Genomic DNA, 27,063 nt, shown 5'->3' on the forward strand with positions numbered 1-27,063 from the left:
TCGTCACAGTTGGGCACAATGGGGAGGAAGAAGAGGCAGGATGACATCCAAGTGCCCTGGAAACTTGTGATGGTCAGGATTTCTGCAGAAGGAGCCACAGTAAAAGAGGCCCAGGGACATTGCTTCCATGTGTGAGTCCATGAGTCTTTCCCATGAGTCTGTCTGTGTAAACAATCCATGGTGCCTTTGTGTGCCGTGAAAACACATTCACTGCTTGTCAGGCAAATGTCTAGCTTTGTTTCTTCATCTAGGGACTGTCAGTCTTTGCTCTTTTATCACTGTCTTAACCATAATGAAAGGTCCAGACTTGGACCTATCTGATACCGCAGATCATGAAACCCAGCATTCAAGCACAAGAAGGCTCTTGCCTCTTCCCTCAGGTAACCTTAGCTGTGAACATGATGTTCTTGCAGTTGTTTTTCACATAGTTCTGATCGGTTTCACATATTTATCCACTTAGGCAACACTGGTATTTAATGCAGAAGGACATCTGTTCTGCTGGGCTGGCACCTGGCTCCTGAGATAGCAAAGGCTCTTTTATTCATTAGCTTTCTCATGACTGAAAAATTAACTTTGAGACTAAGCAAATGAACTTACTGAAATCTTTGGTCATATGAGGGAACTTGGGGTTTATTGCTAGATTTGGTGAGAGTTTTTGGGTTTAGTTTTAGTTTTGATTTTGGTCTTTTTTTTTTTTTTTTTTTAATGTTCAGCCTATGGGATGGGTAGTAAGTCAAGATGCAAGCACCTGAAAAGGTTTGCACATTGCATTTACAGTCCTGAGTTATAAGGTTTTTTCCATAGCATTCATATGCACACAGGAAGCTGGCCCCATGGCTGGCCTCCAGCCCACACGGGGCTAGTGCCAATTCTAAAAACCAGAGAATGAAGACACTCACGCCCCATCATCCATCATTGTTTCCATGAACCTTACAGCCTGGATATTGAAAAATCTGGATTTGATTTTTTTTCAAGTCAACCAAATACTTGTACACATGGTTAGAAAGTGTTTGCATGTTGAATCAGAACTGGAGATACTTTAAGTCAGCCATTTCAACAGTGTTCTTATTTCTTATTAATCATATTCGAAACATTCTTTTGGCAGGTTGTATTCCTCACTGGCTTTGGCTATGTGTATGTGGACATCGCCCAACAGTGTGGCACAGTCTTTATCATTCTAGCCCCGGAAGGAAAAGCAGGACCCATATTTACCAGCACCAGCAGGTGGGTTGGTTCTTGTAGCAGCCGTACAGTAAGCTTTCTTTATAATATTGTAAATCTACTACTTACCATTCTTGTTGTCTCCACACACACACTAAAGGTTTTGGTTAACTATCATGTGGTCCGCAAGTAAAGATCTAGTTATTAAATTATGCCTCCAGCATATATAGATTAATAATAATAAAAAAGCGTCTTTCTTGAGTCTCCCAGTTCAGCATAACTGAAAAATAAGTTCAGCAAACTGATTTTCAAGCTAAGACATGCTCTTCTAAATAATACCATTATTACTAGTGTAAAGTGCAAGCTAGTATCTCTAACTCCACAAAACAACTTTGTAAATAACTAGACTTTGTAGTTAAACCAAACAGTAAATATAAACATACCTCCTAGAGCCTTTGATACACATCTGTCGTCAAGGAGGCTGGGGAGATGGTGAAGTGGGTAAAGTGCCAGCTGTGTGAGCCTACGGACAGGGGTTGGCATCCAAGGGAAAACCAGGGAGCATCATGGGCCTGGAGACACAGTCTGAAAGACTGGAGATGCGCAAGACCCTGGGGGCTCACTGTCCAGCCAGGCCAACCCAATGCAAAGCTACAGTTGAGAGAGAGACCCTTTCTCAGAAAATTAGATGAGAAAGGAATGTCTTCTAGGAAGAAGTTTATTCCACCATGTCTGATCTGAGTTCCACGCCCATGGCTCACATGGTAGAAAGAGGAACCAGTTCTCACAAGTCATTCTCTACCTGCACACATGAACCATGACATAAGCCTTCACCCCCCCAAAAACGAAATAAAAAAAAAGATATAAGCCATGAAAATAATTAATATCCTTAACTTAAAATAATCATATAATTCAGTAGAAATAATGTAAAGATATCCTCTCCTCCTGAAATATAAAATGAGGATAAAGGACATGAATGGAAAACTATAGGAAGAGGAAATCGAAATATTCAAAGATAGAAACATAAATAAGATAGTACCTACCAAATCAAGAGTAGCATTTCATCATATGCAGTTGTCATAGACATGTAATTGGTACCATTTTCTTGAGCACTCTTAGTACCACATATCTGAATATTAAGAATGAATTCAAACTCCTTTGGTTCTCAATGGTTCTCAATCAGTGCATCATGACCCTTTCACAGGAGTCACCTAAGACCATTGGAAAACATTTATATTACAATTCATAACAGTAGCAATATTACAGTTAAGAGGTAGCAATGAAAATAATTTTATGGTCAGAGGTCACTAAGTATGAAGATCTGTATTAAAGAGTTTCAGTGTTAGGAAGGTTGAGAACACCAGGTTAGAATTCCACTTTGAAAAGTTTTAAGAGTTCAGAAAATCAGAACCGGGCGTGGTGGCGCACGCCTTTAATCCCAGCACTTGGGAGGCAGAGGCAGGCGGATTTCTGAGTTCGAGGTCAGCCTGGTCTACAGAGTGAGTTTCAGGACAGAACAGCCAGGGCTACATAGAGAAACCCTGTCTGGGGGGCGGGGGGGCGGGGAGGGAGACAAATCATGAAAACAGTAGGCAAGGATATACACAGAGGTATTTATTTCATTGTTAGTTATAGTGATGTGATATTAAGCGTACAAATCAAATATATCACAGGATATAGGTATTGGTTGCAGTGGACTAAAAGCATGTGATCTAATATAAAGTAAAGCAAGCCTATTACGATGCTGAATATATAAAGACATGTATGTTCCATCTGTGTAAATAGACAGTAGTGGAAAGGAAAGAAAAAAATCAAACTGTGGGTTTTTCAGTGTTTAATAATTTCTGTATAGTAAGTTTTTGTACTAGATTTATGTATTTTATAATCACAAAATTAAGTTACAATAAAAAATAATAGAACCAATTTTTATGCATTTATTTAGGACTTTTAAGAATAAATTCCTTGTATCTATATATGACTAAAAATTCATTAGTTTGGACTCTGCTGATTTTTTATAATACTTCAAATAATATTAGATAGGAATTCTTAATAGTCCAAAAGTGTTTGTAAAAGGAAAGAAAGAAGAAAGAACAACAGTATTACAAAATTGGAGAGTAAAATTTAAGTTATATAGTACAAAACCTCAAGCTTACACAAGTATTTCAGAAATGTCACCTAAGGCATGAGTCTTAATGAGAGCAGCCACAGTGCACACATTGAAGGTAAAGTAAAGCCAGCACAGTGTCTGCTCATACCTGCTTGGCTTGCACTTCCCTGGGTCATGCATTCAAGTGCTTGCTGGGTGTCAGGTCTTATCTAGGAATAGGGAAACAGTGAGGGAAAGGTTCCATTCTCACAAGCACAGAATGGGAGAGGCTGGATCACAGAAACTCCATGGCCATAGTAGAAGATCAGTGCTCTACAGGGCTGAAAAACAGCCATAAGAGACATGTGAGTTGACAGGGAGAGTGTGATTGTTGAAAAGTTAGTTTGAGGGAAACCTTTTCAAGAGAGTGGCATTTAAACTTGCAAACAGCAGGCAGCTAAGAACCTCACCTACTGGAGAGAGTGCTTTCCAGACCCAGCACCCGGCCAGTGCTAAGGCCTGGGGTAGATGGAGCAGAGCCAAGGGCCGTGTGGGCCCAAAGCAAAGATGTGTGTCCTGGAAGAGGGGCTACTAACAGGCAGATAGCGCAGTGCTGAGCCAAAAGTCAGCTTTCATTTTAACACTAGTGACCTTCATAGAGGTGGTTTCGTCAGACTGGGGAGCATAAGCCAGCTTGTAGCAAGTTTCAGAGAGAAAAGAAAGGAAAAAACTCAGAGAAAATGTTTGTGGAAATGCTTTTGAGTTTTTACTAAAGAGGATCAGAGAAATAGAAAGTAGGTAGAAAGGAAGTGATGTTATAATAGAGTTTTGTTCACTCAGAGGAGAAATAATTGCTTGCTCGTGCACTGACACTATTGTAGAGGAAGGTAACGTGACACACTAGAGTAATGGCTGTTGGAGAGGGTGAAGTGCCCCCAAAGAGGACATGGACCTGGCCAGGAGCTCTTCAGCTCTACAAGTGGGAACAGGGAGAGCAGAACATGCTTGTGTGCAGGGCTGATAGGTACATGCTGTGTGCAGGGATGATAGGTACATGCCGTGTGCAGTACAGATAGGTACATGCCGTGTGCAGGGCTGATAGGTACATGCCGTGTGCAGGGCTGATAGGCACATGCTCTGTGCAGTACAGATAGGTACATGCTGTGTGCAGGGCTGATAGGTACATGCTGTGTGCAGTACAGATAGGTACATGCCGTGTGCAGGGCTGATAGGTACATGCCGTGTGCAGGGCTGATAGGTACATGCTGTGTGCAGGGCTGATAGGTACATGCTGTGTGCAGGGATGATAGGTACATGCTGTGTGCAGGGCTGATAGGCACATGCTCTGTGCAGTACAGATAGGTACATGCTGTGTGCAGGGCTGATAGGTACATGCTGTGTGCAGTACAGATAGGTACATGCCGTGTGCAGGGCTGATAGGCACATGCTCTGTGCAGTACAGATAGGTACATGCTGTGTGCAGGGCTGATAGGTACATGCTGTGTGCAGTACAGATAGGTACATGCCGTGTGCAGGGCTGATAGGTACATGCCGTGTGCAGGGCTGATAGGCACATGCTCTGTGCAGTACAGATAGGTACATGCTGTGTGCAGGGCTGATAGGTACATACTGTGTGCAGTACAGATAGGTACATGCCGTGTGCAGGGCTGATAGGTACATGCCGTGTGCAGGGCTGATAGGTACATGCCGTGTGCAGGGATGATAGGTACATGCCGTGTGCAGGGCTGATAGGTACATGCTGTGTGCAGTACAGATAGGTACATGCCGTGTGCAGGGCTGATAGGCACATGCTCTGTGCAGTACAGATAGGTACATGCTGTGTGCAGGGCTGATAGGTACATGCCGTGTGCAGTACAGATAGGTACATGCCGTGTGCAGGGCTGATAGGTACATGCTGTGTGCAGGGTTGATAGGCACATGCTCTGTGCAGTACAGATAGGTACATGCTGTGTGCAGGGCTGATAGGTACATGCTGTGTGCAGTACAGATAGGTACATGCCGTGTGCAGGGCTGATAGGTACATGCCGTGTGCAGGGCTGATAGGTACATGCCGTGTGCAGGGATGATAGGTACATGCCGTGTGCAGGGCTGATAGGTACATGCTGTGTGCAGGGCTGATAGGTACATGCTGTGTGCAGGGCTGATAGGTACATGCTGTGTGCAGGGCTGATAGGTACATGCTGTGTGCAGGGCTGATAGGTACATGCTGTGTGCAGGGATGATAGGTACATGCCGTGTGCAATACAGATAGGTACATGCTGTGTGCAGGGCTGATAGGTACATGCCGTGTGCAGGGCTGATAGGTACATGCTGTGTGCAGGGATGATAGGTACATGCTGTGTGCAGGGATGATAGGTACATGCCGTGTGCAGTACAGATAGGTACATGCCGTGTGCAGGGCTGATAGGGACATGCTGACCTCTCTTTTTCTGCTCAGCTCATCTTTTTTAATATAAGGAGTGTTATTTCTCTTTTTGCCATGATCATCATAATAGATAATTAGTGTATAAAATGAAGAGTTTGGAGAAAAAAAAACACATAAAGAAACATGACAAGTGCTTGTAGTAGTCCCAGTGGGAATATTTCCCAATAATCATCAAGTGTAGCTAGCTCTGTCCAGACGTGTTGAGTTCTTCCTTGTTATGAGAGTCTGTCCTAAAACAGAAATAAGAAAGGAACCAGAGACACTAACAAGCTTTGCCCTTTCTCTAGAGCTCTGGAGAGGATGGTCACTTTCAGGATGTTCATCACCCAGTTGAGCCTGGCAGTGTCTGACGACCTCACACACCAGGCACCATCGGAACTGCTAAGGCTCACCCTGGACAATGTTTTCCTCCACGTGTCTCCTGTGCCTGCTCTCCTCCCAGGGGAAGAGCCTCCCTCCAGCTTCTTCCAGCTTTACGGTGTGGAAGTCTACTGCGGAGACCTGCAGCTGGACAACCAGCTTTATAACAAGTCTAATTTCCATTTTGCTGTCTTGGTCTGCCAAGGAGAGAGAACAGACCCTGCTCAGTATTCCAGGGTGCAGAGTCTCCTGGTCTCCAGCAAAGCCTTGGAAGAATACAAGGAGAATTGCTTCATCAAACTTTGCCTCACTGTCTCTGAGGGGAAGGACATCCTCCTCGATGTCAGCGAGTTCACCTTTGAACTGAAGCCAGCACGGCTGTATGTGGAGGACACCTTTGTTTACTACATCAAAACTTTGTTTGACACCTACCTTCCTCCCAGCAGGATGTCTGGTCACCATGCACAGCTGTTCACAGGGCAGCAGGTGCTGCCTGTGCAGGTGACACAGCACGCCAAGGCATTGGTGAACGCAGTGAAGTTACGGAAGCTGCTCATCCAGCCAGTGAACCTGCTCATCAGCATCCATGCCTCCCTGAAGCTGTACATAGCCTCCGACCACACCCCTCTCTCCTTCTCTGTGTTTGAAAGAGGACCAGTGTTCACCACAGCAAGGCAGCTGGTGCACGCACTGGCCATGCACTATGCTGCTGGGGCTCTTTTCAGAGCAGGTGAGGATGCAAGGGAAGGGTCTGTGGCGGGCTAGCACCTGGACAGAAGTGGTCCATTGTGGCAGGGGGCTGTCTGTTACACAACACACGGGAAAGCAGGTAGGCCTGGGTGATAGGGCCACAGCTAACAGAACTGGATCTAGATCTGAATGTTCAGTGTAAACCTTGGGTGAATATCGAACTCTTGAGCCTGCATCTTCAGCTGTAAAGTGGATTTTAAAGGCTATGGGATGGTTTACACTAGGGACCAAGGAGAGAAATAAGACTTCTGTTTCCCATCTGGCTGGAAGAGCCTACAAGGAGTGTTTGATGTGAGTACAGAATCTTCCGTGAGGAGCATTCTGTGCAAACATGAAAATCGGGCTCCCTGTGGTACTTGACAGTCATCCTCTGTAGGGCATGTGTTCCTGACTCAGGGTCAGTCTTAGATAGAGGGTGCTAGCCTGCTCCCAAGGTGCTAACAGTTATCAGAGCAGCATCCACACTTGGCTTTGTTCAGGATGAGTTCCTGCACGAGATAACCTTGTTCTTGGTGAATGAATTCCCATAGCCTATTCAGGCTGTGGCAACAAATGACTGTATTACCATTAGTAAGAGGCCAGTAGTCATGCTACATGGGTAAGATTAAACCGTCTCCATAATGAAATACATAGAGATCAGGAACAGGTTGGCTGCACCATAGAAAAAAAAGGACAGCCTCCAGCTGAGAGCCTTAAATGACCTGTTGTTTGGATAGTTTGCACAATAATGAAGAAATTAAATGACTCCTTAGCAAGGAGCCATTTAAAAATAATGAGGAATATTTCAAACTGAATAGACATGTATATCTCTGTAAAGTACCCCAGACACTTACCCTTCTGGTACACTGACATATATCAGCTCTTTAGTCAGAGGTCAAAAGAGGAGGAGGACTCCCTGCGGTCACAGCTGACACCAAGCTAGGAAGCTGGCCTAAAGGACAGATTCCACCTGTGCCCGGGTAACCATGGCCTCCATAGGCTTTGTGCGAAACCTACTGCCTTGTTTTACTGGGACTGAGGGATCTCATGTGAACATTCTCTCTGGCCTTCTTATAGTTAGAAATCCTGTGATTGTCTCATTTTCAATATACAGCAGGAAAGAAATTTTAACACCAAAGCTGAAATTGAAATTGAAAACATTGTCACTAAAACTGAATATTACTTGAAAGAAAAGTCATTGGAGCATTGAGAAATAGAAAGGCCACGGGGAGGGTGGCTGGCAGGCCCAAAGAGAATGGACTAGCATTCCTGTAGAGAACGGATGAGGGCTAGCCAGGAGGGAGTGGGTTGTGTCCATCTCACTTAGGGCTGCATTTACCCACTGGACTCAAGGTTCCTGGCTGGGATGCTTAAAACACCATGACCTCATTTCTGGGGAAGTCTGTGGAGTCATTTGAAGAGGCTTTAAAAACCCATAACTGCTAACTAGAAATGAGTAGCTCCATTCAAAGGGAGGAATGTGGGCTTGAGAATTTCTCAAGGTTCTTGCCTACCTCCAGCTCCCACTCTCATAGACTCAGATCACCCACAAGATTTCCAAACAACTAAGCCAAAAATATGCAGATGAACCTCTGCATCCTTGGGTTCACATCTGCAGATCCAACTACTTGTAGCCTGAAAATACTGAAGAATTATGTGTGTTCTTGCCATTTATCCCTTAAATATGCAGAATAAATAGGCCAGCAAGATGGCCGCTGTCCAGTTGAGTGGGTAAGAGTGGAAGGAAAGGACTTACAAGTTGTCCCCTAGCCGCCACAGGTGTATACCTTTGCACACCCACAGCCACATAAATTAGGAGTAGTAGTAAACATTTTAAAGTCAGCAGCACGTTGGGCACAGCTTGTGCACTATACAGCAGTACACACTCAGGCAATGTCAGTGTAGTGCAGGTGGCCAAAGCTCGACGGCGAGTCTGGAACCCATGCCTGCTGGGTGCTGAGGCCACTTCACTCACCTCTGAGAAAAGAGTAAAGAGCATCCTTGTATACTCTCTGTCTTTTTGTCTAGCCTGGATGCCACCAAGTGGAATCTCCATCCACAAACAGCCCTCTGGTGGCTTCAGGCTTTACTGATCACAGATTTACTGATCAGCGGTACACCTTCCATATGGTTAGGAAGAATAGGAAAGGACTCTCAGCAGCCAGATGGGATTAAGAGTCAACGTGGGCCTTCCCCTGTATGCCCTCTATGTTCCCAGACCTGAAGGAAGCTTCACTGGAGCCTGACAGGAGACTCTTTCACATGTGTCAGGGAAACCAAGGTCTCTAAACCAGCCATCAGATGGAACCTGTGATCATTCTGGGAGATCCTCTAAGAAGAGGAATAACTTATTCCACAGGACCATTGATTGATTGATTGATTGATTGATTGATTGATTGATTGATTGAGATGGGCAGAGATCAAGTAAACTAACCTAGGTTGGAAACCCTACTCCTAAATTTTTCAGCCAGAGACTGTGAATGTCTTACTAACAAAATCTCACTTCAGTGTCCTCTGATTCCTGCCAGTAGAGATACTGTAGACACACATCAAGTGGGATTGTCATCTACCTCCTGTATCCATACAGCTCTGACCCCCAGCAGCTCAGTGGTCAGGCACACTTGCAGGGTGATGGTGGCACTGTTGGCCTTGTGCTTGGGGGATTCCATGAGCAGTGCCTTGGCCCCACGTGGCTCTTCATTTGTCAGTCCTAATGACTGACAGCCATGTTGTCACCCTAATGCTCCAGAAAAGGGCTCAACATTTATGCCAGTCCTATGCTCTCTACTTTAGGAAGCTCTCTGCTTTGATAGTGACCTGGGGACTTGGCCTCCCTCTTCGGTTGGTGACTTAACTGAGGATCTCTGTCACAGAGACTTGCTATTGAGAGAGGGAACAGTTCCCATCCTTTGCCTTACCTCACAGCCTTCCCAATAAAAAGGCCACAGTACTGAGTTTGGCATAAAGATTCCTAAAGGAAGTTGCTTTTTCAGATCTCTCCTCTCCCTGCCCCTGGTCTTTGCCTGCCCCTGGAGTCCTCTGGGCTTACAAGCCCTCAGTCCCCACCCCAGGCGGAAGGGAAAAGGCAGAAGGCTGTGAGCAAGCCACTGGAGCAGGCCAGCTCCTGGCAAGTCTGAATTTAAATAGGAAAGCAGACCCAAAGCCACGCTCCTGGGACATGGGTGGGGGAGCACTTCCCTCTCGCTAACCTAATCAGTGTGTCCCTGTCACCGATGTTTACACAGCCCAATAGGGTTGAAGGAGAGACATTTGTTTGGCTCTAGCTCCACTCTAAGAGAAGTACTCAGCTTGATAGGATTGTGAAAGATTAAAAAGAACCCTCCATCCTTGTCAAAGCTTGCATCCCTTTTGCAATACCCTATTTTAGCATCTGGCTTCTCACCACCAGGCAGCTGCTGCTGCTGCTGCTGCTGCTGCTGCTGCTGCTGCTGCCGCCGCCGCCCTGACAGATAGGGAGAAACATCTCAGTCTGTGAGCACCTGCAGCCCAGAGTGCCTGACTGAGCTGGAGGTGTTCTCTGCACATGGCTCCCTTTACAGGAGTACAGGAGGCTTGGGCACAGAAGTCATATTAAAGCCATTTGCAAGGCTGCCAGAGGAACACTGTGATTTATAAAGTATGAAAGTTCACCATTTATGAATTCACAGATATGATTTCCCATATTTTGCTCCAAAGAAGCTTATGGGTGTCATACACCCTTCGTTCTAGTGTGGAAAGGGAATTTTAGAGAAAGCAGGCCACTTTTCATGAGTGTTGAAAGTGCTGAACTCAAGGTCTCAATAACCCCTTCCCTTTGTGTTGCAGGCTGGGTGGTGGGGTCTCTGGAAATCCTCGGCAGCCCCGCCAGCTTAGTGAGAAGCATTGGGAATGGGATCTCGGACTTCTTCAGGCTTCCATATGAGGGATTGACCCGAGGCCCAGGAGCCTTCGTGAGCGGAGTCTCCAGAGGGACCACATCATTCGTCAAGCACATTTCCAAAGGTAGCGGGTGCCGGTCCTTGCAGGGCCTTGTCTTGTGTTTCAAGCGTTCATGCTGTTCAGTTTGCTCACCCAGCCTGCAGCTTCTGTTGTGTTAACTTGCTGTGAAATGCTGGGATGATAGCAAAGCTCATGTTTTAAACAAATCACTGCTTGCCTGTAGTGTTTAAAAATGTTTCAGAAACGTTCTCATTGAGAAAACACAAACTGGCTCCACTGTTATTCTATACAATAAATATAGAAATACTGACAGTGTTTGTGACCTCTGCTAAGCAGCAGGGCTCCCACACCAGTTGCCTCATCATGTTTCTAAAATGCAGATACAGTTGTCATAGCTGTCTAAGGACATGGACTCATTGTAGTGGGGAAGCTGACTGCTAAGCCAGCTTTACTCCCACTCCCTACATCCACAGTGCCATCTTGTGGTCCAGACAGGTCATCAGGCATGGAGGCTAAACTGCTTCCCACCAGGAGAATGTTTTCATTTCATCCAGTGTTTGCTCGATATTTTGGTCAGGTTGGCAGTGACCAGGGAACTAACAAGGGCCATCTGAGTCCCCTTTTCTTCTCAGCGGGAGGCAGAGAAAACAGGGCAAAGGCCTTCTTGCCCATAAAAGGCATTTTACTGTAGACAATACCATAACTCTGTTATGAGTGGGCAGGTTACTGAAGACTCTAGAAGACCTCAAAAGAAGACTTAGGCTTGAAATATGAGACTCCATGATCCATAGTGAGGGTGGGGGCTCCTGGTGGGGGGTTGGCAAGAGAGCAGCCAGAGTAATAAAAACAAATTCCATGGACAATGAAAGGGAGCCTCCCCCAGCCCCAGATCCCGGGAGGCCTGGGAGCGGACTAGAAACTCACAGATGTGTGCCTGGTGGGCTTCTCAGTCCTGCCATGGGTCCTCTGAGGTTCTGGTGTTTGTGTTTTACAATAGGACAGCAAACACCTGTTAAACTGTAGCTCAGCTTATTTAGCATCCTGACTGCTTCTTACATTTGTTCTCCCATCTTAGCAAAATCGGGGGGGGGGGGGGTTGTCTGTGTGTGTGTGTGTCTGTGTGTGTGTCTGTCTGTGTTGTGTGTTCATATGTCTCTGTGTTTATATGTCTGTGTGTGTCTGTGTTCATACATCTGTGTGTGTCTGTGATTCATGTCTGTATGTGTGTCTATGTGTTCAAGTCTGTGTGTTCATCTGTCTGAGTGTGTCTGGGTATCTTATGTGTTCAGACCACAGGTAAAAATGATAGCTTCAGAAGTGGGACCTGCCATTTCTTCTCTATTGGTGTCTTCTGGTTTTGCTGCTGAGATCCATATGTACTTGCTGGAGCAGTTGGGACTGTTGGAGCATGGGAAGTTGTCTTTTTTTAGGAAAACCAAACAGAATCATTGCCTGGGTTCCTTTGTTGACTTTTCTATCAGTCAATGTCCAGATTACCAAAACTTCATAAATCTTCTATAGCAAATAGGGTTTTTCCCTCAGAATACCAAGTGATAGAGTTTACTTTCTCCCTTTATTAAGACTGAAGTCATGACCAGGTGCGGTCACGCTTGCTGAGGAAGATCACAAGTTCAAAGCTGATGTAAGCCTGTATAAGAGAGCAGAGGAGGGCCGGGCGTGGTGACACACGCCTTTAATCTCAGTACTTGGGAGGCAGAGGCAGGCGGATTTCTGAGTTCAAGGCCAGCCTGGTCTACAAAGTGAGTTCCAGGACAGCCAGGACTATACAGAGAAACCCTGTCTTGAAAAAACAAACAAAAAAGAGACCAGAGGAAGAAAAGGGAACAGTGAATTCACAAGTTGTAAAGTGGAAACATTTCTTGACAATCTACCTGGGACTAAGGAGTATAACCTTAAACATAACCTGTAAAATGAGCTCAGAAACATAGGTAGGCTAGGCATGTAGTCAGCGGTCGGACTTTAATCTCTTAAAACTGGATCCATAGAGGACTTCAAAAATCTTTCCCCCAAGTCTTGAGAAATTATTGGCAAGGTGCAAAGGTCTTAGCCACTCAGTGCTGCTGGCATGTCTTCTCATCCCACCTCACAAACCCTGGCTGCCACCTGAAGGGAACCAGCCCATGCTCTTGTGCCCGCAGGTGCCTTGACATCCATCACCAACTTGGCCACCAGCCTGGCCCGGAATATGGGCCGGCTCTCGCTGGACGAGGAGCACTACAACCGGCAGGAGGAGTGGCGGCGGCAGCTCCCTGAGAGCCTAGGTGAAGGACTGCGACAGGGCCTGTCCAGACTGGGCATCAGCCTGCTCGGTAAGAGACTCGATACTCCTGTCTGCATTCAGCTTTGGAAGCTCCAGGGATGGCCACGTGGCTTCTCGTGGGAGTGGTTGTGGAGTTCGCGACCTTTCATAAATAGAACTGAGCTATGAAGGAACAGTCCCTGGCAGTGCATCTGAGGAGCACTAGGGCAGGAGCAGTTCTACAGTGTGGTGCTGCTCCTTAGCAGGGCTACCTCAGGACTGCCTGGGGAGGAGATTACCAGACACAATACCTGTGCTCCATCTTCCCTACTTAACATGGGTCTTGGTATACAATCTCCAAAGCAAAGGACGAGGGCACAGGACACCCCTAAGCACTTTGAGAAGTGAGTTCCCAGCAACCTTGGGAAAGCATCTACTTCCCCTTAGCATGGCTGCTTGCTTTGTTTGAGCAGCACTTGAGCAGTGTGCACGTGCTGTGTAAACTGTAGTCAGGAGCCAGCTTCCTTCCCCCACCCCCTTGGATTTCTTTATTTCAGATCAGCCCATCTCCAAGCAATTATTGTTTGTCAAGCAGCCCGGTGGTATAGTTAGAGGGGAAGATTTCCATGGGTATTGCAAAGGATCAAGTGTTTGAAAATAAGTTGCTTTGGGAAAATCTATAAAAAGAAAACTTCAGAGTTAGAAATTTACAGAGCAGGATTTTTCAAGGGTGTTTTTGTTTATTTGCTTTCAAAGGAATTTAAAACTATACTGCTTGGCACCCTGCCTTTCTAGCATCTGAGGGAGTATGTAGTGTAGAGATCAAAGTGACCGTGGAAGTGTAGAGGCCAGAGTGGAAGAGATGAGCCTGAAAGGTTTCCTCCTCCCTTGTTCTGGTGTCTGTGCAGTGCAGAGCCTCACCAGCACAGAGGAACTTCTCTGTGGGAGGAAGTGGTACAATGTTACAAGTGCAGGTTGACTTGCCAGAGACTAGTTAAGCACTAACAGTTTGTGGTGTGGGGTATGTCATTTGATAATGAGTGGAAAGTGGGGCCAGTAGGTAAACCAGCAGTCCCCTTGCTTGCTTTGGGGAGGACGGTGTGGCAGTGGGTAGACTGTGTCCCTCAGGGCCCTGGACTCCAAGATAGGTTATCCAAGTCCTTTCTTTGTTTGTTTTTTGTTGTTGTTGTTGTTGTTTTTGTTTTTTGAGACAGGGTTTCTCTGTGTAGCCCTGGCTGCCCTGGAACTCACTTTGTAGACCAGGCTGGCCTCGAACTCAGAGATCCACCTGCCTCTGCCTCCCGAGTGCTGGGATTAAAGGTGTGCGCCACCACGCTCGGTGTTTTTCTTTCTTTTTTTTCCCAAGTCCATTCTTTGTGACCTTAGGTAAGTGTTTAACTTCTTTAATCCTGGATTTGTTTATAAACTGGAGCTGATAATACAGTTGTTAGAAACAATGAACAGGTAGGGGCCACAGGGCACACACAGAGTCGAAACTAATTAGTGCTATATTCTGCAATCATAGAGACTAAACATTGTCCTGACTCAAGAGTAGCATTTGAGCAACCACAGGCACATTCTTGGGGAAGTTTAGTCCAATGAAGATACTCTGTCCAGAAGTAGTTATCAATAATAATAAAGTTATCTTGGGGGGCACAAGCTTGTTATTTGGAGACTTTGGATTATTTTAAGCTAAAATTGTTGCCTTAAATGTCCTTTCCTTTGGAAATGATTGCTTTCTTCACCTATCTAAGAGATCTGAGCTGACTGTCACAGGCTGTCTCCATCCTTGTCCTGACTCCCTTTTGGCCCCAAGATTCCATACTCTTCCCAGAAGGAAAAGCTCTGGCCACTGTCTAACTTCCTCTGGTAGAAAGCTTTCGTGATGTCTTACTGACTAACCTCCACTGGGCTGAGGACGGCAATAGTTTCATGTGCTGTCTGCCTCTCCTACTCCCAGGTAAACGTCTTCCCTACTCCTACTCTCAGTTGCCCTAATACTAGCCATCTTGGGCCCCCGGGACCCAATCCAGACTAATACCTACTCCCTCCAGAGCTGCCAACATTTCTGGACTTTTCAGAGTTTACAATGAATGGCTCCAGCTGGGGTAAAGTGACTTCCTTTCCTCCAAGGGTTCAAGAGCCTGTCTATGTCACAGAATATACAAGCTGTCCTATAATGCCTGGTCCCAACATACCAGATGTGTGCCAGGAAGAAGAGAAACAAGCAAGTTTCAATGTCACCATTTCAAATTGGTCCCCAGAAAGTATTTAAAATTGCCACATGTAACTCAGTGCCTTACTGAGGTTGTTATATAATAATTGAAGCCCACAGTGAGGACTGCAGTTCTAGCTGCACAGATTTTTCTTTAGATAAGCACTCTGTTAATGAGAATTTATTTATAGCATGTCTTTGGTTGACCAAACACTTTACCTCCTTTTTTATTCTCCATATTAACAGTATTGGTGTTAAATTTTAGTGGCTACCCAGCAAGAACCTTTATACCACCTTCTCTCAGGGCTCCCCACCTAGAAACAATCAGAACAGGACAGTAAACAACTGAGAGTTCCAAGGGCAGGAGAAATGCGTTTCCCCTAAATGCGCCCCCTTTTTGCCCTGTTGGGGACACGAGTGTTATGAAGCACTTGAAAGCCCAAAGACTTCTGTAGCTACTTCAAGCTATGTGGCTCCAAGTCTGTGAGGCCACCAGGGCTTTTGCACGCGCTTTAATTTATGTTTGGAAACTGTGGGCCTGCAGAATTGGCACAGGCTTTGCTTACACATGCCAGATCCACCTCACTTCCCCGAATGCCACACACACTTCTGTGCCCTAGAGCCTACCTGGGAAAAGACGGCTACCTCCATGTCCCAGTTCTGCCACGGTCCCCTAAGCCCTGGCTCTTCCACCCACCAAGGGAACTGCTGCCCAGCTGAACTGATGCTGTTGTGCTGAGTCCACCTCTATTTTTCACACCAGGAGGAAGGGGAGGAGCTGGAGCTTTCAGAATCCCAACAGAACAGGCCTATACTAGTTAGATCAAGAGCAAACGAGGAGGTACACTTGTGGAGTCCCTTGGACATCAAACCTGCTACCAGAAGTTGGGTTTTTATTTGGGACTTGCAGATTGACAGATTCAAGTTTAATTGCTTCCTGGTTTGATTATCTGCTCTGACAAGAAAAGCTGGCCCCAAGCACTGTGCAGGTCTCACTTGTAGATACCCCAGCAGCATGGTGTCCTAGCTTAAACCTATACCACTACTGTGAACAACAACAAAAGCAACAAGCCTGCATTGTGTGATAAGCTGCCATCAAAATAGATTAGTAGCAAGTGCCCTTGATTCCAGGGCAAGTCAGAAGAGGAGAAGAAAGCACTCAGTAGTTCCTTGTTTCTTCAGGACAGGCCTCCCACAGCTTAGAGCATGGAAACCGCTGCGAGGCCCCACTCAGGCCTGGCTCAGTCCACAGTGTGTGCCCCACCCACAGTGCCCTCCTGCCTCCTCCACTCACTTCATCACATTATAGCACTCTCCGTGTGGCCACCTACTCCACAGGCCCGTTGCCAACAGACAGTTCTTGAGATCGGTTTCCACTACCCAAAGCCTTAGAGTAGAGAGCATGACAGTAAGTAATTTAACAGTTATGGGACTTGGCCTCCTAAAGCCCTGAGAAGCTGCCTCCCTCCAGCCAGATTTACAGACGATGGGATTGCTGTTCATCTTCAGAGCCTCTGTTCTCAATACTATTATTAGTACAAAGCAGGAGCCCATGGCACCTGGTGGTCAGTGAGCTGTCTGAGGGTGGCTGGTACCATTGTAGTCTGGGACTGGACTGGAGGCAAGTGACCTGACGAATCCTTCTCTAACAGGCAGGATATACCACTTTGTCTTAGAGTGAGTCTTTTCTGGCTGTCCCAGTAGTGCGTCTATCAAAGCCACTGCAATTGGAGCCTTCAGTAAATACAAAAAGGCAGAAATCAAGGGAGTTTCACTGAGGTACCTCTTTACACTAAAGGGGACAGAAGCGAGCACCCCATGTGGGTATTATCATCTATAAAGGGCATGTTCCTTACATAGGTTAGGTCTGACACATGATAGGGAAATGGAGGAAGATCCTAAATGAGGCAGACACCTACCCCCAACCCAAGTCAATAGCAGCTATCATGAAAGCCACACTTGGAAAAGGGCTTCCCAGCAGAAACATTGGCAACAATTTGCTGTACTTCCAATTACTTACCTGAGCTCTTAGGTGCAGACATAAGGACCGGGAAGTCAAAGCTACCCTTGCCTCTGTAATGACTCAGAAACACTCCACAAACCACTGCGAAACAAAGACTCCAAGCCCAGGGCTTGTTGCTCGTTCAAGTGGAGAGCAGACAAGCCCGCCATCCTTCAGCTGAAGGATTCTTCTCAACCACTGACAGCCCAGTTGCCTAGGCTGCTTTCTAGCACTCCTGCGTGACACTGTGCTTAGGAGCACAGACACACTGGGCCACTGGAAGCTGTTGTCTCCCTCAGTCCATCACTTCTTTAGGCTGGGGTAGTATTACCCTAGGCTGTCGCCTCTGGCAAATTCCTAATCTGCCAATTCATAAACTTAAATGTCTCTGTTAAAAACCAAGTGGCTGCAACCTGTGAAAAGCCATGCCCTTGGATATGATCTGAAGGAACTAGTCTTTTATTTCAGTGTATTTTGCTCAATGAAGTGTTGCTTGAAATTAGCAGGTCATTAACGGAGACCTGGAAATCTCCTTTTACCCCCAGAGACTTTGAATTGGTGCCATTTGGAATAATGGGATTTGACATGCACTAAAATCTCTACCAAGGGGTTGTACATTTGCATTATTCCTGCCAGGGTCAGTCTGAAAACAAGGAGCTGTCAGGAATTATAAATACAATCTCTGCTGAGTTGAGGAGCCCTCTGCTGTGTGGTGAAGTCAGGACCCACAAGCCCTTTCCTGACCTTTTCAATAACCCCTGAAGTTAGACAATGAATGGGTGGCAGAGGGACGCCTTTCATTTGTAACCTGCCTTCAGTTCACTCCAATGGTAAATCAGCACAGCAGTGTGTGAGGCAGGCAGTGGTGTCCTGGCTACTCTGAAGTCAAGAGTACAGCCAAACCTCAAATCAAGTCAGAAATACTGTTTTTTCAATATTAGCAAGGAACCTGTTTGATAAACTGCATAAGCAAATAACTCAAACTCCTTGGACTCAAATCCCGGCCCAGCCACTCAATAGTTGTGCGGCCTTGGGAAAATCCCTCAACCTCTTGGCCTTACTAATAGGATTGTAAGGATTAAATGACCTCACATGGATGGAGGCCTTTGTACAATGCTCAGTTCATAAACACTTAATAGGCAAGCCATAACAAAAATAATCTGTCAATAATTACTTTCATTAAATATTAGCAGTGATAATGTTGAATTATTAGAAAATAATTGTTTTAAGTTGGGAGAAGAGAACTAGGTCAGTGAATAGGAGTGCCTGCCGTGGAATCCTAAGGACCTCAGTTGAAATCCCCAGTAGCCCTGTAAAATAGCAGGGCATAGCTACTAACTATAGCCCAACAAAGGGGAGGGACAAGCAGATAGATCCTGGGCGCTCATTGGCCCACCAGCCTAGCCCAAACCACAAGCTTCAGAAGCTATGGACTCCCTGTCTCAAGGAAGTAAGGCAGGAAGCACTAGAGGAAAGCACCTCCACAGGTACCCTTCTCCACACCCACACAGTCAAGTCTATTAGGCTATGCAGGCTCTCATGACAATGCTCTCTCCCAAACCTGTGCCCTTCTTTCTGCAGAAAAGCGCACGGGTAACACTCTGGAATAGTCTCGAACGTCTAGGTCCTAGCTTGTGAACCAAACCCAATCTCAGCATTGTTTATGAGGAACCCTCTAGTATAGCTGTCCCTCAGCGTACTTAGATTATAAGTAAATAAGACCGCCTAAGGAGGGTAGAGAGTCATTTCACTCTAGGGCAAACTGAGCTCCAGACTAAGAGTATCTAAGCTCTGTCCTCACTGAACGCTTTTGTTATTTCAGGTGCAATTGCTGGGATAGTTGATCAGCCAATGCAGAACTTTCAGAAAACATCTGAGACCCAGGCTTCAGCAGGACATAAGGCCAAAGGTGTCATCTCAGGCGTGGGGAAAGGAATCATGGGGGTATTCACCAAACCCATTGGGGGAGCTGCAGAACTTGTGTCACAGACTGGCTACGGTGAGTAGGTTTAAGAAAAATAAACAATCAGGCCAACTCAATAATGTGCATTCCTACTTGGGTCCTCTGAATCTAGCCTTTCACATGGGCACAAGGTGAGACAGCAAATGAATAAACAATAGCTCACTTTTCTGTATCCCAGTGTTTACTTACAGAGTATGAACACTACCAAGCAGTAACATCAATGAGTAATTTCAGATATTCCATGCCAGTTTTTTACAGTGCAATTAATAGATTTTAATTTAAAATATTTATTTATTTTGTTAATAAAAATAACAAGTTAGAAATTCCAAACAGCATGGTAACAGAAAAGGATGATTACTCTCTTCTGGGATAAATTGGGGTGGACAGACCTTCCTAAGTCAGAAGGACATCTGTGGAGAGAAGGAGAAGGCATGCACGCTCATCTTTGGGATCAGCTGCATCTTCCAGTTCTAAGTCTTCTGGCCAATGGGCGTAAAGGCACATAGTGTGCAGCTAAAATCCCTTTTCCCAAGCAGATGCTGGGAGACCTGGGGTTTGCTGTAGAGTTTCAGGACATTCCCCCAAATGTACTTGTGTCTTCCCTTGCTTTCTTTCTGCACTCTCAGCAGAGCACATTAAAGTACCTTGCAGTAAACATGTGATTAGAATTATCTTTCTACTTAAAACTTGATGTATCCAGGCAAGAGACGAGCTAGCTGACATCTCAGACCACAGGAAGGGCCACCCACTTGTCAGAGAGCACATCTGGCCAGGCAATCAACGGGTCATATCATTGCAGGCATCGTGCTCCTCAGTCCTGACAAGAGCCTCATCAGGGCACACATCCAGGGCATCCTTTGAGAGACCACACTGACAGCCATGCTTTTGTTCACCTCTCCACTTCCATCTTCTGTGGATGGCAGGTTCAGTCACAGGGAAACTGATAATACAAACTACTACATCTCAGAGGTGGAAAAGTTAAACTCTCCCTTACTTATTAAGAAAAAAGTGTTCTTTTTGTTGCAAACTCAAATGAAGTAAAGCTCTACTTCATAAGTTGCCTGGGTTTTAGAAATGCCATTGTCTCTTAGCATGCTCCCAGGGCTTAGGAACTCAGCCTTATGTAAGAGCGTCTCAGAGCAGAGCTTCACATGGCCTTTTTGGTTTCCATCACTCTTGTAAAACTTTTATTACCACACTGAAGGTTTTACAAACCACTAACTCTTAGCCTAATGACTATGCCTCGTTTATAAACATTTACAAGCCCTCAGAAAGCACACATGCTGTACCATCTTTGGTTCTGGAGAGTCTCTTTGGAGGCTTATGTGGCTGCTGCTGGGTGCCCTCACTTGGTACTGGCACCAGAGAAAGCATGTAATAAACCAGAGGTCCCAAGAGCACTCATAAATGTATACAGAATCTTGTTTAACAGCTGGATTAAGTCATTTAAATTTAAATACTATATCTAGGCAAACCATGTGCCTTTGTACGTAGCTGGCTTTTTGTTTTTTAGACACTCATGTCAGAGATAGAAATATTGTATTAAGCAGCAAAGTCAAGTAATACTTTTTAAACACCTAGGTTTTAAATGGCATGGAAGATACTATTCATGACCAGTGGTTCTCAACCTTCTTAACGCTGTGACCCTGCGTTTAATACAGTTCCTCCTGTTGTGCTGACCCCCAACCATAAAATTATATTCATTGCTACTTCATAACTATAATTTTGCTACTGTTTTGAGTTGTAAGTATCTGCATTTTCCAATGGCCTTAGGCGATCTGTGTGAAAGGGTCAAAACTGCTGCTCTAAGTGTTAAGTACATCTAAGGCAAGATCAGCCTAGCGACTCAGTTGTTTACACTTACGTCCAAAGATTGGCCTCGTTTTGAATCTGTAATGCCTTATGATAGAACATGCTGTAGCATAGAACTGTTTTCCAAAAAATAAGTAGTCAACCTCTTTTGCTTCTCACCGCAGGTATTTTACATGGAGCTGGACTTTCTCAGCTTCCCAAACAACGGTGCCAACCAACACATCTATATGCTGACCAGGCTCCAAACAGCCACGTCAAATATGTCTGGTAAAATCCTTCAGCCACTTGCTCAGTTTATATTACACTGTTTGCTGACAGACCCTGGCTTTGGACATGTGTCCAGGGGAGACCAAAGGACCAGCTGTTTTTGACACTGGTATTTCCAGGGAAAGGCTGCTCTTTCCAGGTTAAACCTAGATAGAGAACTCTGCTCTGTGGGCTGGTCATGGTTGAACCACTTAAGAGGCAGATTTTCAGTTCAAGGCCAGCTTGGGCAACAAAGACCAAACAAAATCATCTCCTCTACTTGGTCTTAAGGATACACATTGTTTAAATCTGGGCCTGAAGCAAGGATCAAGACCCCCTGGTAGCCAGAGTTCTAACTGGGGTATCATTTCTCATGGGAAGAATATAGCTAAATGAAGCATAGGAAATCTTCTCTCCAGAAGCAAGAATCAACTTGACCAGAACCAACTTGAAAATTGCCAATTTTTTTTTTTAGCCAGTTATAGCAAATACAGAAATACTAAGCTAAAGTTAACAGTCTACTTTGCCCATGGGGAATGGCTGGTTTTTTGGTTTTGGGTGGGGGGGTGGAGGATACGCCAATCATTGATAAACAGTGAAAGCTGTTGTGAAGGTCTTTCTGGCTTGCTCTTGACCTCTTCTTCCTTTTAAACAGGAAAATGCTTCAGTCTTTGGGTAGACCAGAAGTCCACATGGCCTTGGATGTGGTTCTGGTGAGGGGTTCAGGCCAAGAGCATGAAGGGTGCTTGCTGCTGACATCAGAAGTACTCTTTGTTGTAAGCATCAGTGAAGACACACAACAACAAGCCTTCCCCATCACAGAGATCAGCTGTGCACAGGACACCAAGCAAAACAACCTACTCACTGTGCAGCTCAAGCAACCAAGAGTAGCCTCTGATGTGGAGGTACAGTTCCAAAAACAGGATGACTGGGGCTAGCTTTTAGGAAGTTGAGATGTAGCCTCATCACTGGTGCTTAGACATCTAGGAGACCAGGAGAGACAGGAAGGATTGTGAAGGAGTTGAGGTAGAGTAGAAGGCAGTGCTTTGAACCCTTTAGAGAAAAACCAAATAGATGGTCAGAGGAACTCGCCTCAGGCTGAGAGTCTCTCTGTGAAATATGACTCATTTGTCATAGGGGTGAGGAACTAGAAATAAGATGGTGGTAGATGTCGGGCATGGTGGCGCACGCCTTTAGTCCCAGCACTTGGGAGGCAGAGGCAGGCGGATCTCTGAATTCGAGGCCAGCCTGGTCTACAGAGTGAGTTCCAGGACAGCCAAGGCTACACAGAGAAACCCTGTCTCAAAAAAAAACAACAACAACAAACAAAAACAAACAACAAAAAAAGATGGTGGTAGAATAGACTTAAGGGTGAGTGTTCTCACAACTGCTATTCAAATGAGGCCTTTGGACTATGCAACACAGGATAGCTACAAGTGCTGGGATAGAGAAGGCTGCTGAAGCTAAGGGGTGTAGGGAGGGAGTCAGTACAAGGGCAGAAGGCTGAATGCTTGCAGACTGACAAAAGAGGTGGGGTTTTGCTGTTGTTCCCCTTCCCTGTTCCTAGACCAGCTCAAGGGTTGGTAAACTTCAGTGAATATGTCTCTCCTGTTTTACATTCAGCAACTGTTTTCCTTGTCCCACAAGGGCATGACACAGGACTCAGTACTGTAAATAGGGGTGCTTCCTGAGGACAGCTTAGGTTTTGGGGACAGCACTCTAGATGTGCTAGCTAGTAGCTCCTGGCAATATTTACATAAAATAGATGCTCAGGAGTCCAAAGTGAGCCCTGACCAGAGTGGCCTTGATTACCCAGTCAGTCCAACCTATAATAAGCAGATACACTGACTGGGAAACTGCTCCCTTCCTGTGTACCTCCCTGGTGATGGTTTCAAAGTTTCTTTAGAAATTGTTTTCCCATGAGATGGAGGTAGTCCTTGCGGGGAATTGAAGAGTGACAACCAAGATTACAAAACTACCCCCTCTCCATCCCCACAGGGCCTGCCCAATTCCTTCTTTCATGATATTTGTCCTGATATGGGATCCTGTCTCCCTCATACTAGAATTATCTGAGCAGATGGAAGGCAGCCAACCACAACCTCTCCTAAGATCTCTCTCGTTTCCTGGACCATAATCAGTCAGGCTTTAAGCTGGAATTTGGCACCAATACTGCACTGCTGCTTTTAGTTGATGACTTTCTGGGAATAAACAGGGGTCAGATGTCCAGGCTGACTTTATTAGCTCTGCCAGAAATTTTCTGATCCAGTTGACAATAAAGCAACAGTGATCTGGCTACAGGATTTGGCAAAAGACAATAACACTGTCTTCATGTTCTTAGTTCTAGAGAAACCTCCAAGTCCCAAGAAATATCTGTGACCATTTTGTGTGTGTGCCTTTAGTTGGCACAGACACACTTCAGATCTTCAGCTATGAGATTGATCTTTTACTGGTGTCTAATTTTCATCCTCATTTGCATCTCTATTTGAGGGTAGTAGGGGAAGGGGACTGAGACCTGTAGAAACTGAAGGTTGAAGCTATGAACTCACCCAGCTAAAGAGATGGAAGCATCAAAACCTGCTCATGCCTAGGGATGAAGGAACGACTGCTACAGAGGCAGATACTCAGCAGTCCCTCAAGAAACCCACTAAGCAAGCACCACGCTCACATACCTGACTTGTGCACAGTAAATAACCCAGTGCATCAAGCTCCACACTGCACTCTCAGTATTGATCCCTTGTATTCTTACCTTCAACTCACCACTCCCTTCTAGCCTACCCCAGTGAAGAAAACTGAAGCTGCAGGGCAATTTTTGAAGCCCCTTCTTTGAGGGAGGACTGTAATGCAGTGTGTCCACAGGAGAGAAGAGCTGTTGGAAGCATGGTCTGTTTTCTCTACATGTCCTGCTCAAATCAGAACCTAACACAATCCAGACCCAAAGCCTGGTCAGAAAGGTTTCTGCTGTGAAAACCAAGAGCAGTATTTCAAGCTCTGTAACGTGCCCTTTCACCTTAGAGGCTAAAAACAGAACTCCTTTGAATTTTGGAAGGAATTAATTTGTAAATGACATCATTGAGCATATTCAAATATGGCAGGTTTTGGATTTTTAAAATCAGTATTGCTTTTCTTGGTTAAATGCAGTCATTTTTTAGGGATAATTGCTTAATATGCCTGGCACATTATTAAAATCCCCTATGAGAGGCTCAAAATGAGTCAGGAGGTCAATTTATTCCTTGGCCAGGTTCCTTTCACAACATGGGCTTTCCTGTGCTGCTGTTCAGGAGGAGCAATTAAGCCTTTTTGTCTATTCAAAGCTCTCCAGCTGAGCTCTGGCCCCATCAAATGATATCGTCAGCACTCTGGCCTGTGCCTGGTGCTGCATAGCTTTCATCTGTCACTGACTCTTAAGAGTTTCCTTTCCTTTCTCAGGCTCAAAACTGTGAGGCCCAAGCTATAACACAAACCCTCTGGCAGGGCCCTTCAGTTTTCTGTAGCCTTTTACAACTTTTTATACTTTTAGCTACATTTTTTTCTGTGCCCTGTTTAAATTCTTTATATTACAACAACCCTGAGAACTAAAACACCCTTGTTAAAATGTTTATAATTCTTCCAGAATGGCTTTGCCAGTATTTAGTAGGTTAAAACACAACACAACACACACACACACACACCAAACAAGGTCAGTGGCTACTAAATTCTGCAGACCATTGCTCCACTGCACATTCTCCAGTGGGCTTGATCTGCACACTAGATAGCTATGGACTTCAGGGTGGGAAGAATTTATGGCCCTAAGTGCCTTTGATGGGTGCTTCCTCACAGTCTCCTTAAGAACTTAGGTAGTATATCTAGCTCAGTTCCTTGCTCCACTGAAGATGAGCCAGACTTTTATGAACTATAAATGTAGTTTGCATCCTCCTCTTGCCATAAAAATTTCCCTGTCTTCTGCCCAGTTTTTCTATTTTTTCTGGCTTTAAATCCTAGCATTTATAAAAACAGAAAATGTTACAGTTCAGGAAGGTGGGGGTTTTGTTCTTTAAAAATGTTCTGCCCAAAGCCACTGGTTTGCATGACGTACTCTTCTGCCTTCTGTCAAATATTGAGGTTCTGGGAACCAGGGCAACTTTTTATTTTGGAATGCTGAGTTGCATACTGACTACATTTAAGCCAAAGAGGTATTTTCACCTTTGTTCTGGGCTCTCTGGTAAAAGGCAATGACAAATGTGCCTTATCAAATCGTTAACTTTAAACATGGGAACTTTATGCAAAATGAACCATTTATTCAAAGGTTATCCGGACGGTGTCATGGAGATCTGGTTGCGTGTGCTAAAAGTGCACTGGCGTGGCTTTATCTCAGAAGTGCTGACTTAGACAGAATGGCTTACTAGATGACCTAGGAGACATAGTGGACAAGTAGATACAGGAAAGTAATTTTGATGTCAACTAATTAAGGACCCTTTGTTTTTGGAACCCAGATTGATGGTGCCCGGGAGAGGCTGTCAGAGCAACAGTTTAAGAGGCTCGTGGACTACATTGCAAAAACATCTTGTCACCTGGCCCCCAGCTGCTCTTCTATGCAGACATGTTCTGTGGTAGCTGTGGAGCCTCCTCCTGCCACTGTTAAAACATACCATTATTTGGTGGACCCACATTTTGCTCAGGTCTTCATTAGTAAATTTACCATGGTAAAGAATAAAGCCCTGAGGAAAGGCTTCTCCTGAGTCCCCTTTAAGGGAGGTGTTTGGTTTTTGCTGTGCAAGACTGAATTCTAACATTCAACATGGACACAAGGCCAGCACTTTAGTTAAGGCCACACTAGTTTTGTAGGAATTTACATCTATGTTCTCCCTAAAGAAACAAACAAAAATTCCAGATGGGAGAACCAATGATCAGCAAAATCCTATAAATGTTGTGTTCTTACCATACACAGAAAACCTTTCTTCTCTATGCCACAATCAGAAGTTCTCACTGGAATTTTAATCTATTAGTGATCTGCATATAGTAAAATGTGGACAGGCCCTAGAAAACAGACCAAGAAATAAAACTCCACCACCTCTGTAATATTTAGAACTCTGCTGTTTCACTTTAATTTTTTACTTAACTACAATATCATTCTTTTAGTAAAAAACAATGTGAATTCCACTCAAAGTCTGTGTTCTACTGATTTCTAGTAAGACAGACTTTTAACTGCTCAGGTATATTTTGGAAAGTTTGTGTTTTACTAAGCTAAAGTAACACTTTGTGTCTACCGACAAGAACAGAACATATTGGTTATAAGTTTGTTTGCGGATGAGTTAAAGACTCCAGCCTTAAGGCTGACAGTGACTTCAGTCCAGATAGTTGCTCTGTTGAATTGATTTGATAAAGTCTGGAGCTATCCCTAGTATCTGTTAAGTATTATTTAACATCTAGGGAGGGCTTTGATGCATGACCTGGCATCACCACTACCTTCAGGAGTTAGTGACTCTCAGGGTCTCATTACCCACTGATGGTATTCATGCACAGGCCTGCAATCTGTTCCTTCCCTTCAACTGAAATGTGGCAGTAAGACAGGGCCACTGATTTCAAAGGACACTGACCTACAACCTCAGTCTGCTGAGCACACATCCCTACTACAGCACTAGTCCTGGAAAACAAGTCCTTGGTGAACAATTCAAACCAAATATGAAGATCATCTCTGCAATTGGTCTATTACACATTTAGGAAAAGAACATCTTTGTCAAACTCAAGAACAGTTATTTTTAAGAATGTAAATATGTACTGATTCTTGTATGGCTTATGGTAATTTTACATACTGCTGGAAATTATTATATACATAATAAAAGGTATTCCTGAATCACTGACCGTGGA

General features: G+C 45.0%; 1 protein-coding gene across 1 annotated transcript in view; it reads left to right on the forward strand.

Moving 5' to 3' along the window:
- The window catches only part of Vps13b (vacuolar protein sorting 13B), a 560,112-nt gene extending 533,049 nt beyond the window's left edge, over positions 1 to 27,063 (forward strand). The window contains exons 55-62 of the mRNA NM_177151.4: positions 1,106 to 1,224; positions 5,981 to 6,783; positions 10,608 to 10,784; positions 12,881 to 13,051; positions 19,021 to 19,197; positions 21,138 to 21,240; positions 21,875 to 22,124; positions 25,689 to 27,063. Of these exons, the coding sequence (NP_796125.2) occupies positions 1,106 to 1,224; positions 5,981 to 6,783; positions 10,608 to 10,784; positions 12,881 to 13,051; positions 19,021 to 19,197; positions 21,138 to 21,240; positions 21,875 to 22,124; positions 25,689 to 25,934 (2,046 nt within the window). The 3' untranslated portion in view covers positions 25,935 to 27,063. The remainder of the gene's footprint in view (positions 1 to 1,105; positions 1,225 to 5,980; positions 6,784 to 10,607; positions 10,785 to 12,880; positions 13,052 to 19,020; positions 19,198 to 21,137; positions 21,241 to 21,874; positions 22,125 to 25,688) is intronic.

The sequence above is a fragment of the Mus musculus genome, chromosome 15 (assembly GCF_000001635.26).
Source record: "Mus musculus strain C57BL/6J chromosome 15, GRCm38.p6 C57BL/6J".
NCBI lineage: Eukaryota > Metazoa > Chordata > Mammalia > Rodentia > Muridae > Mus > Mus musculus.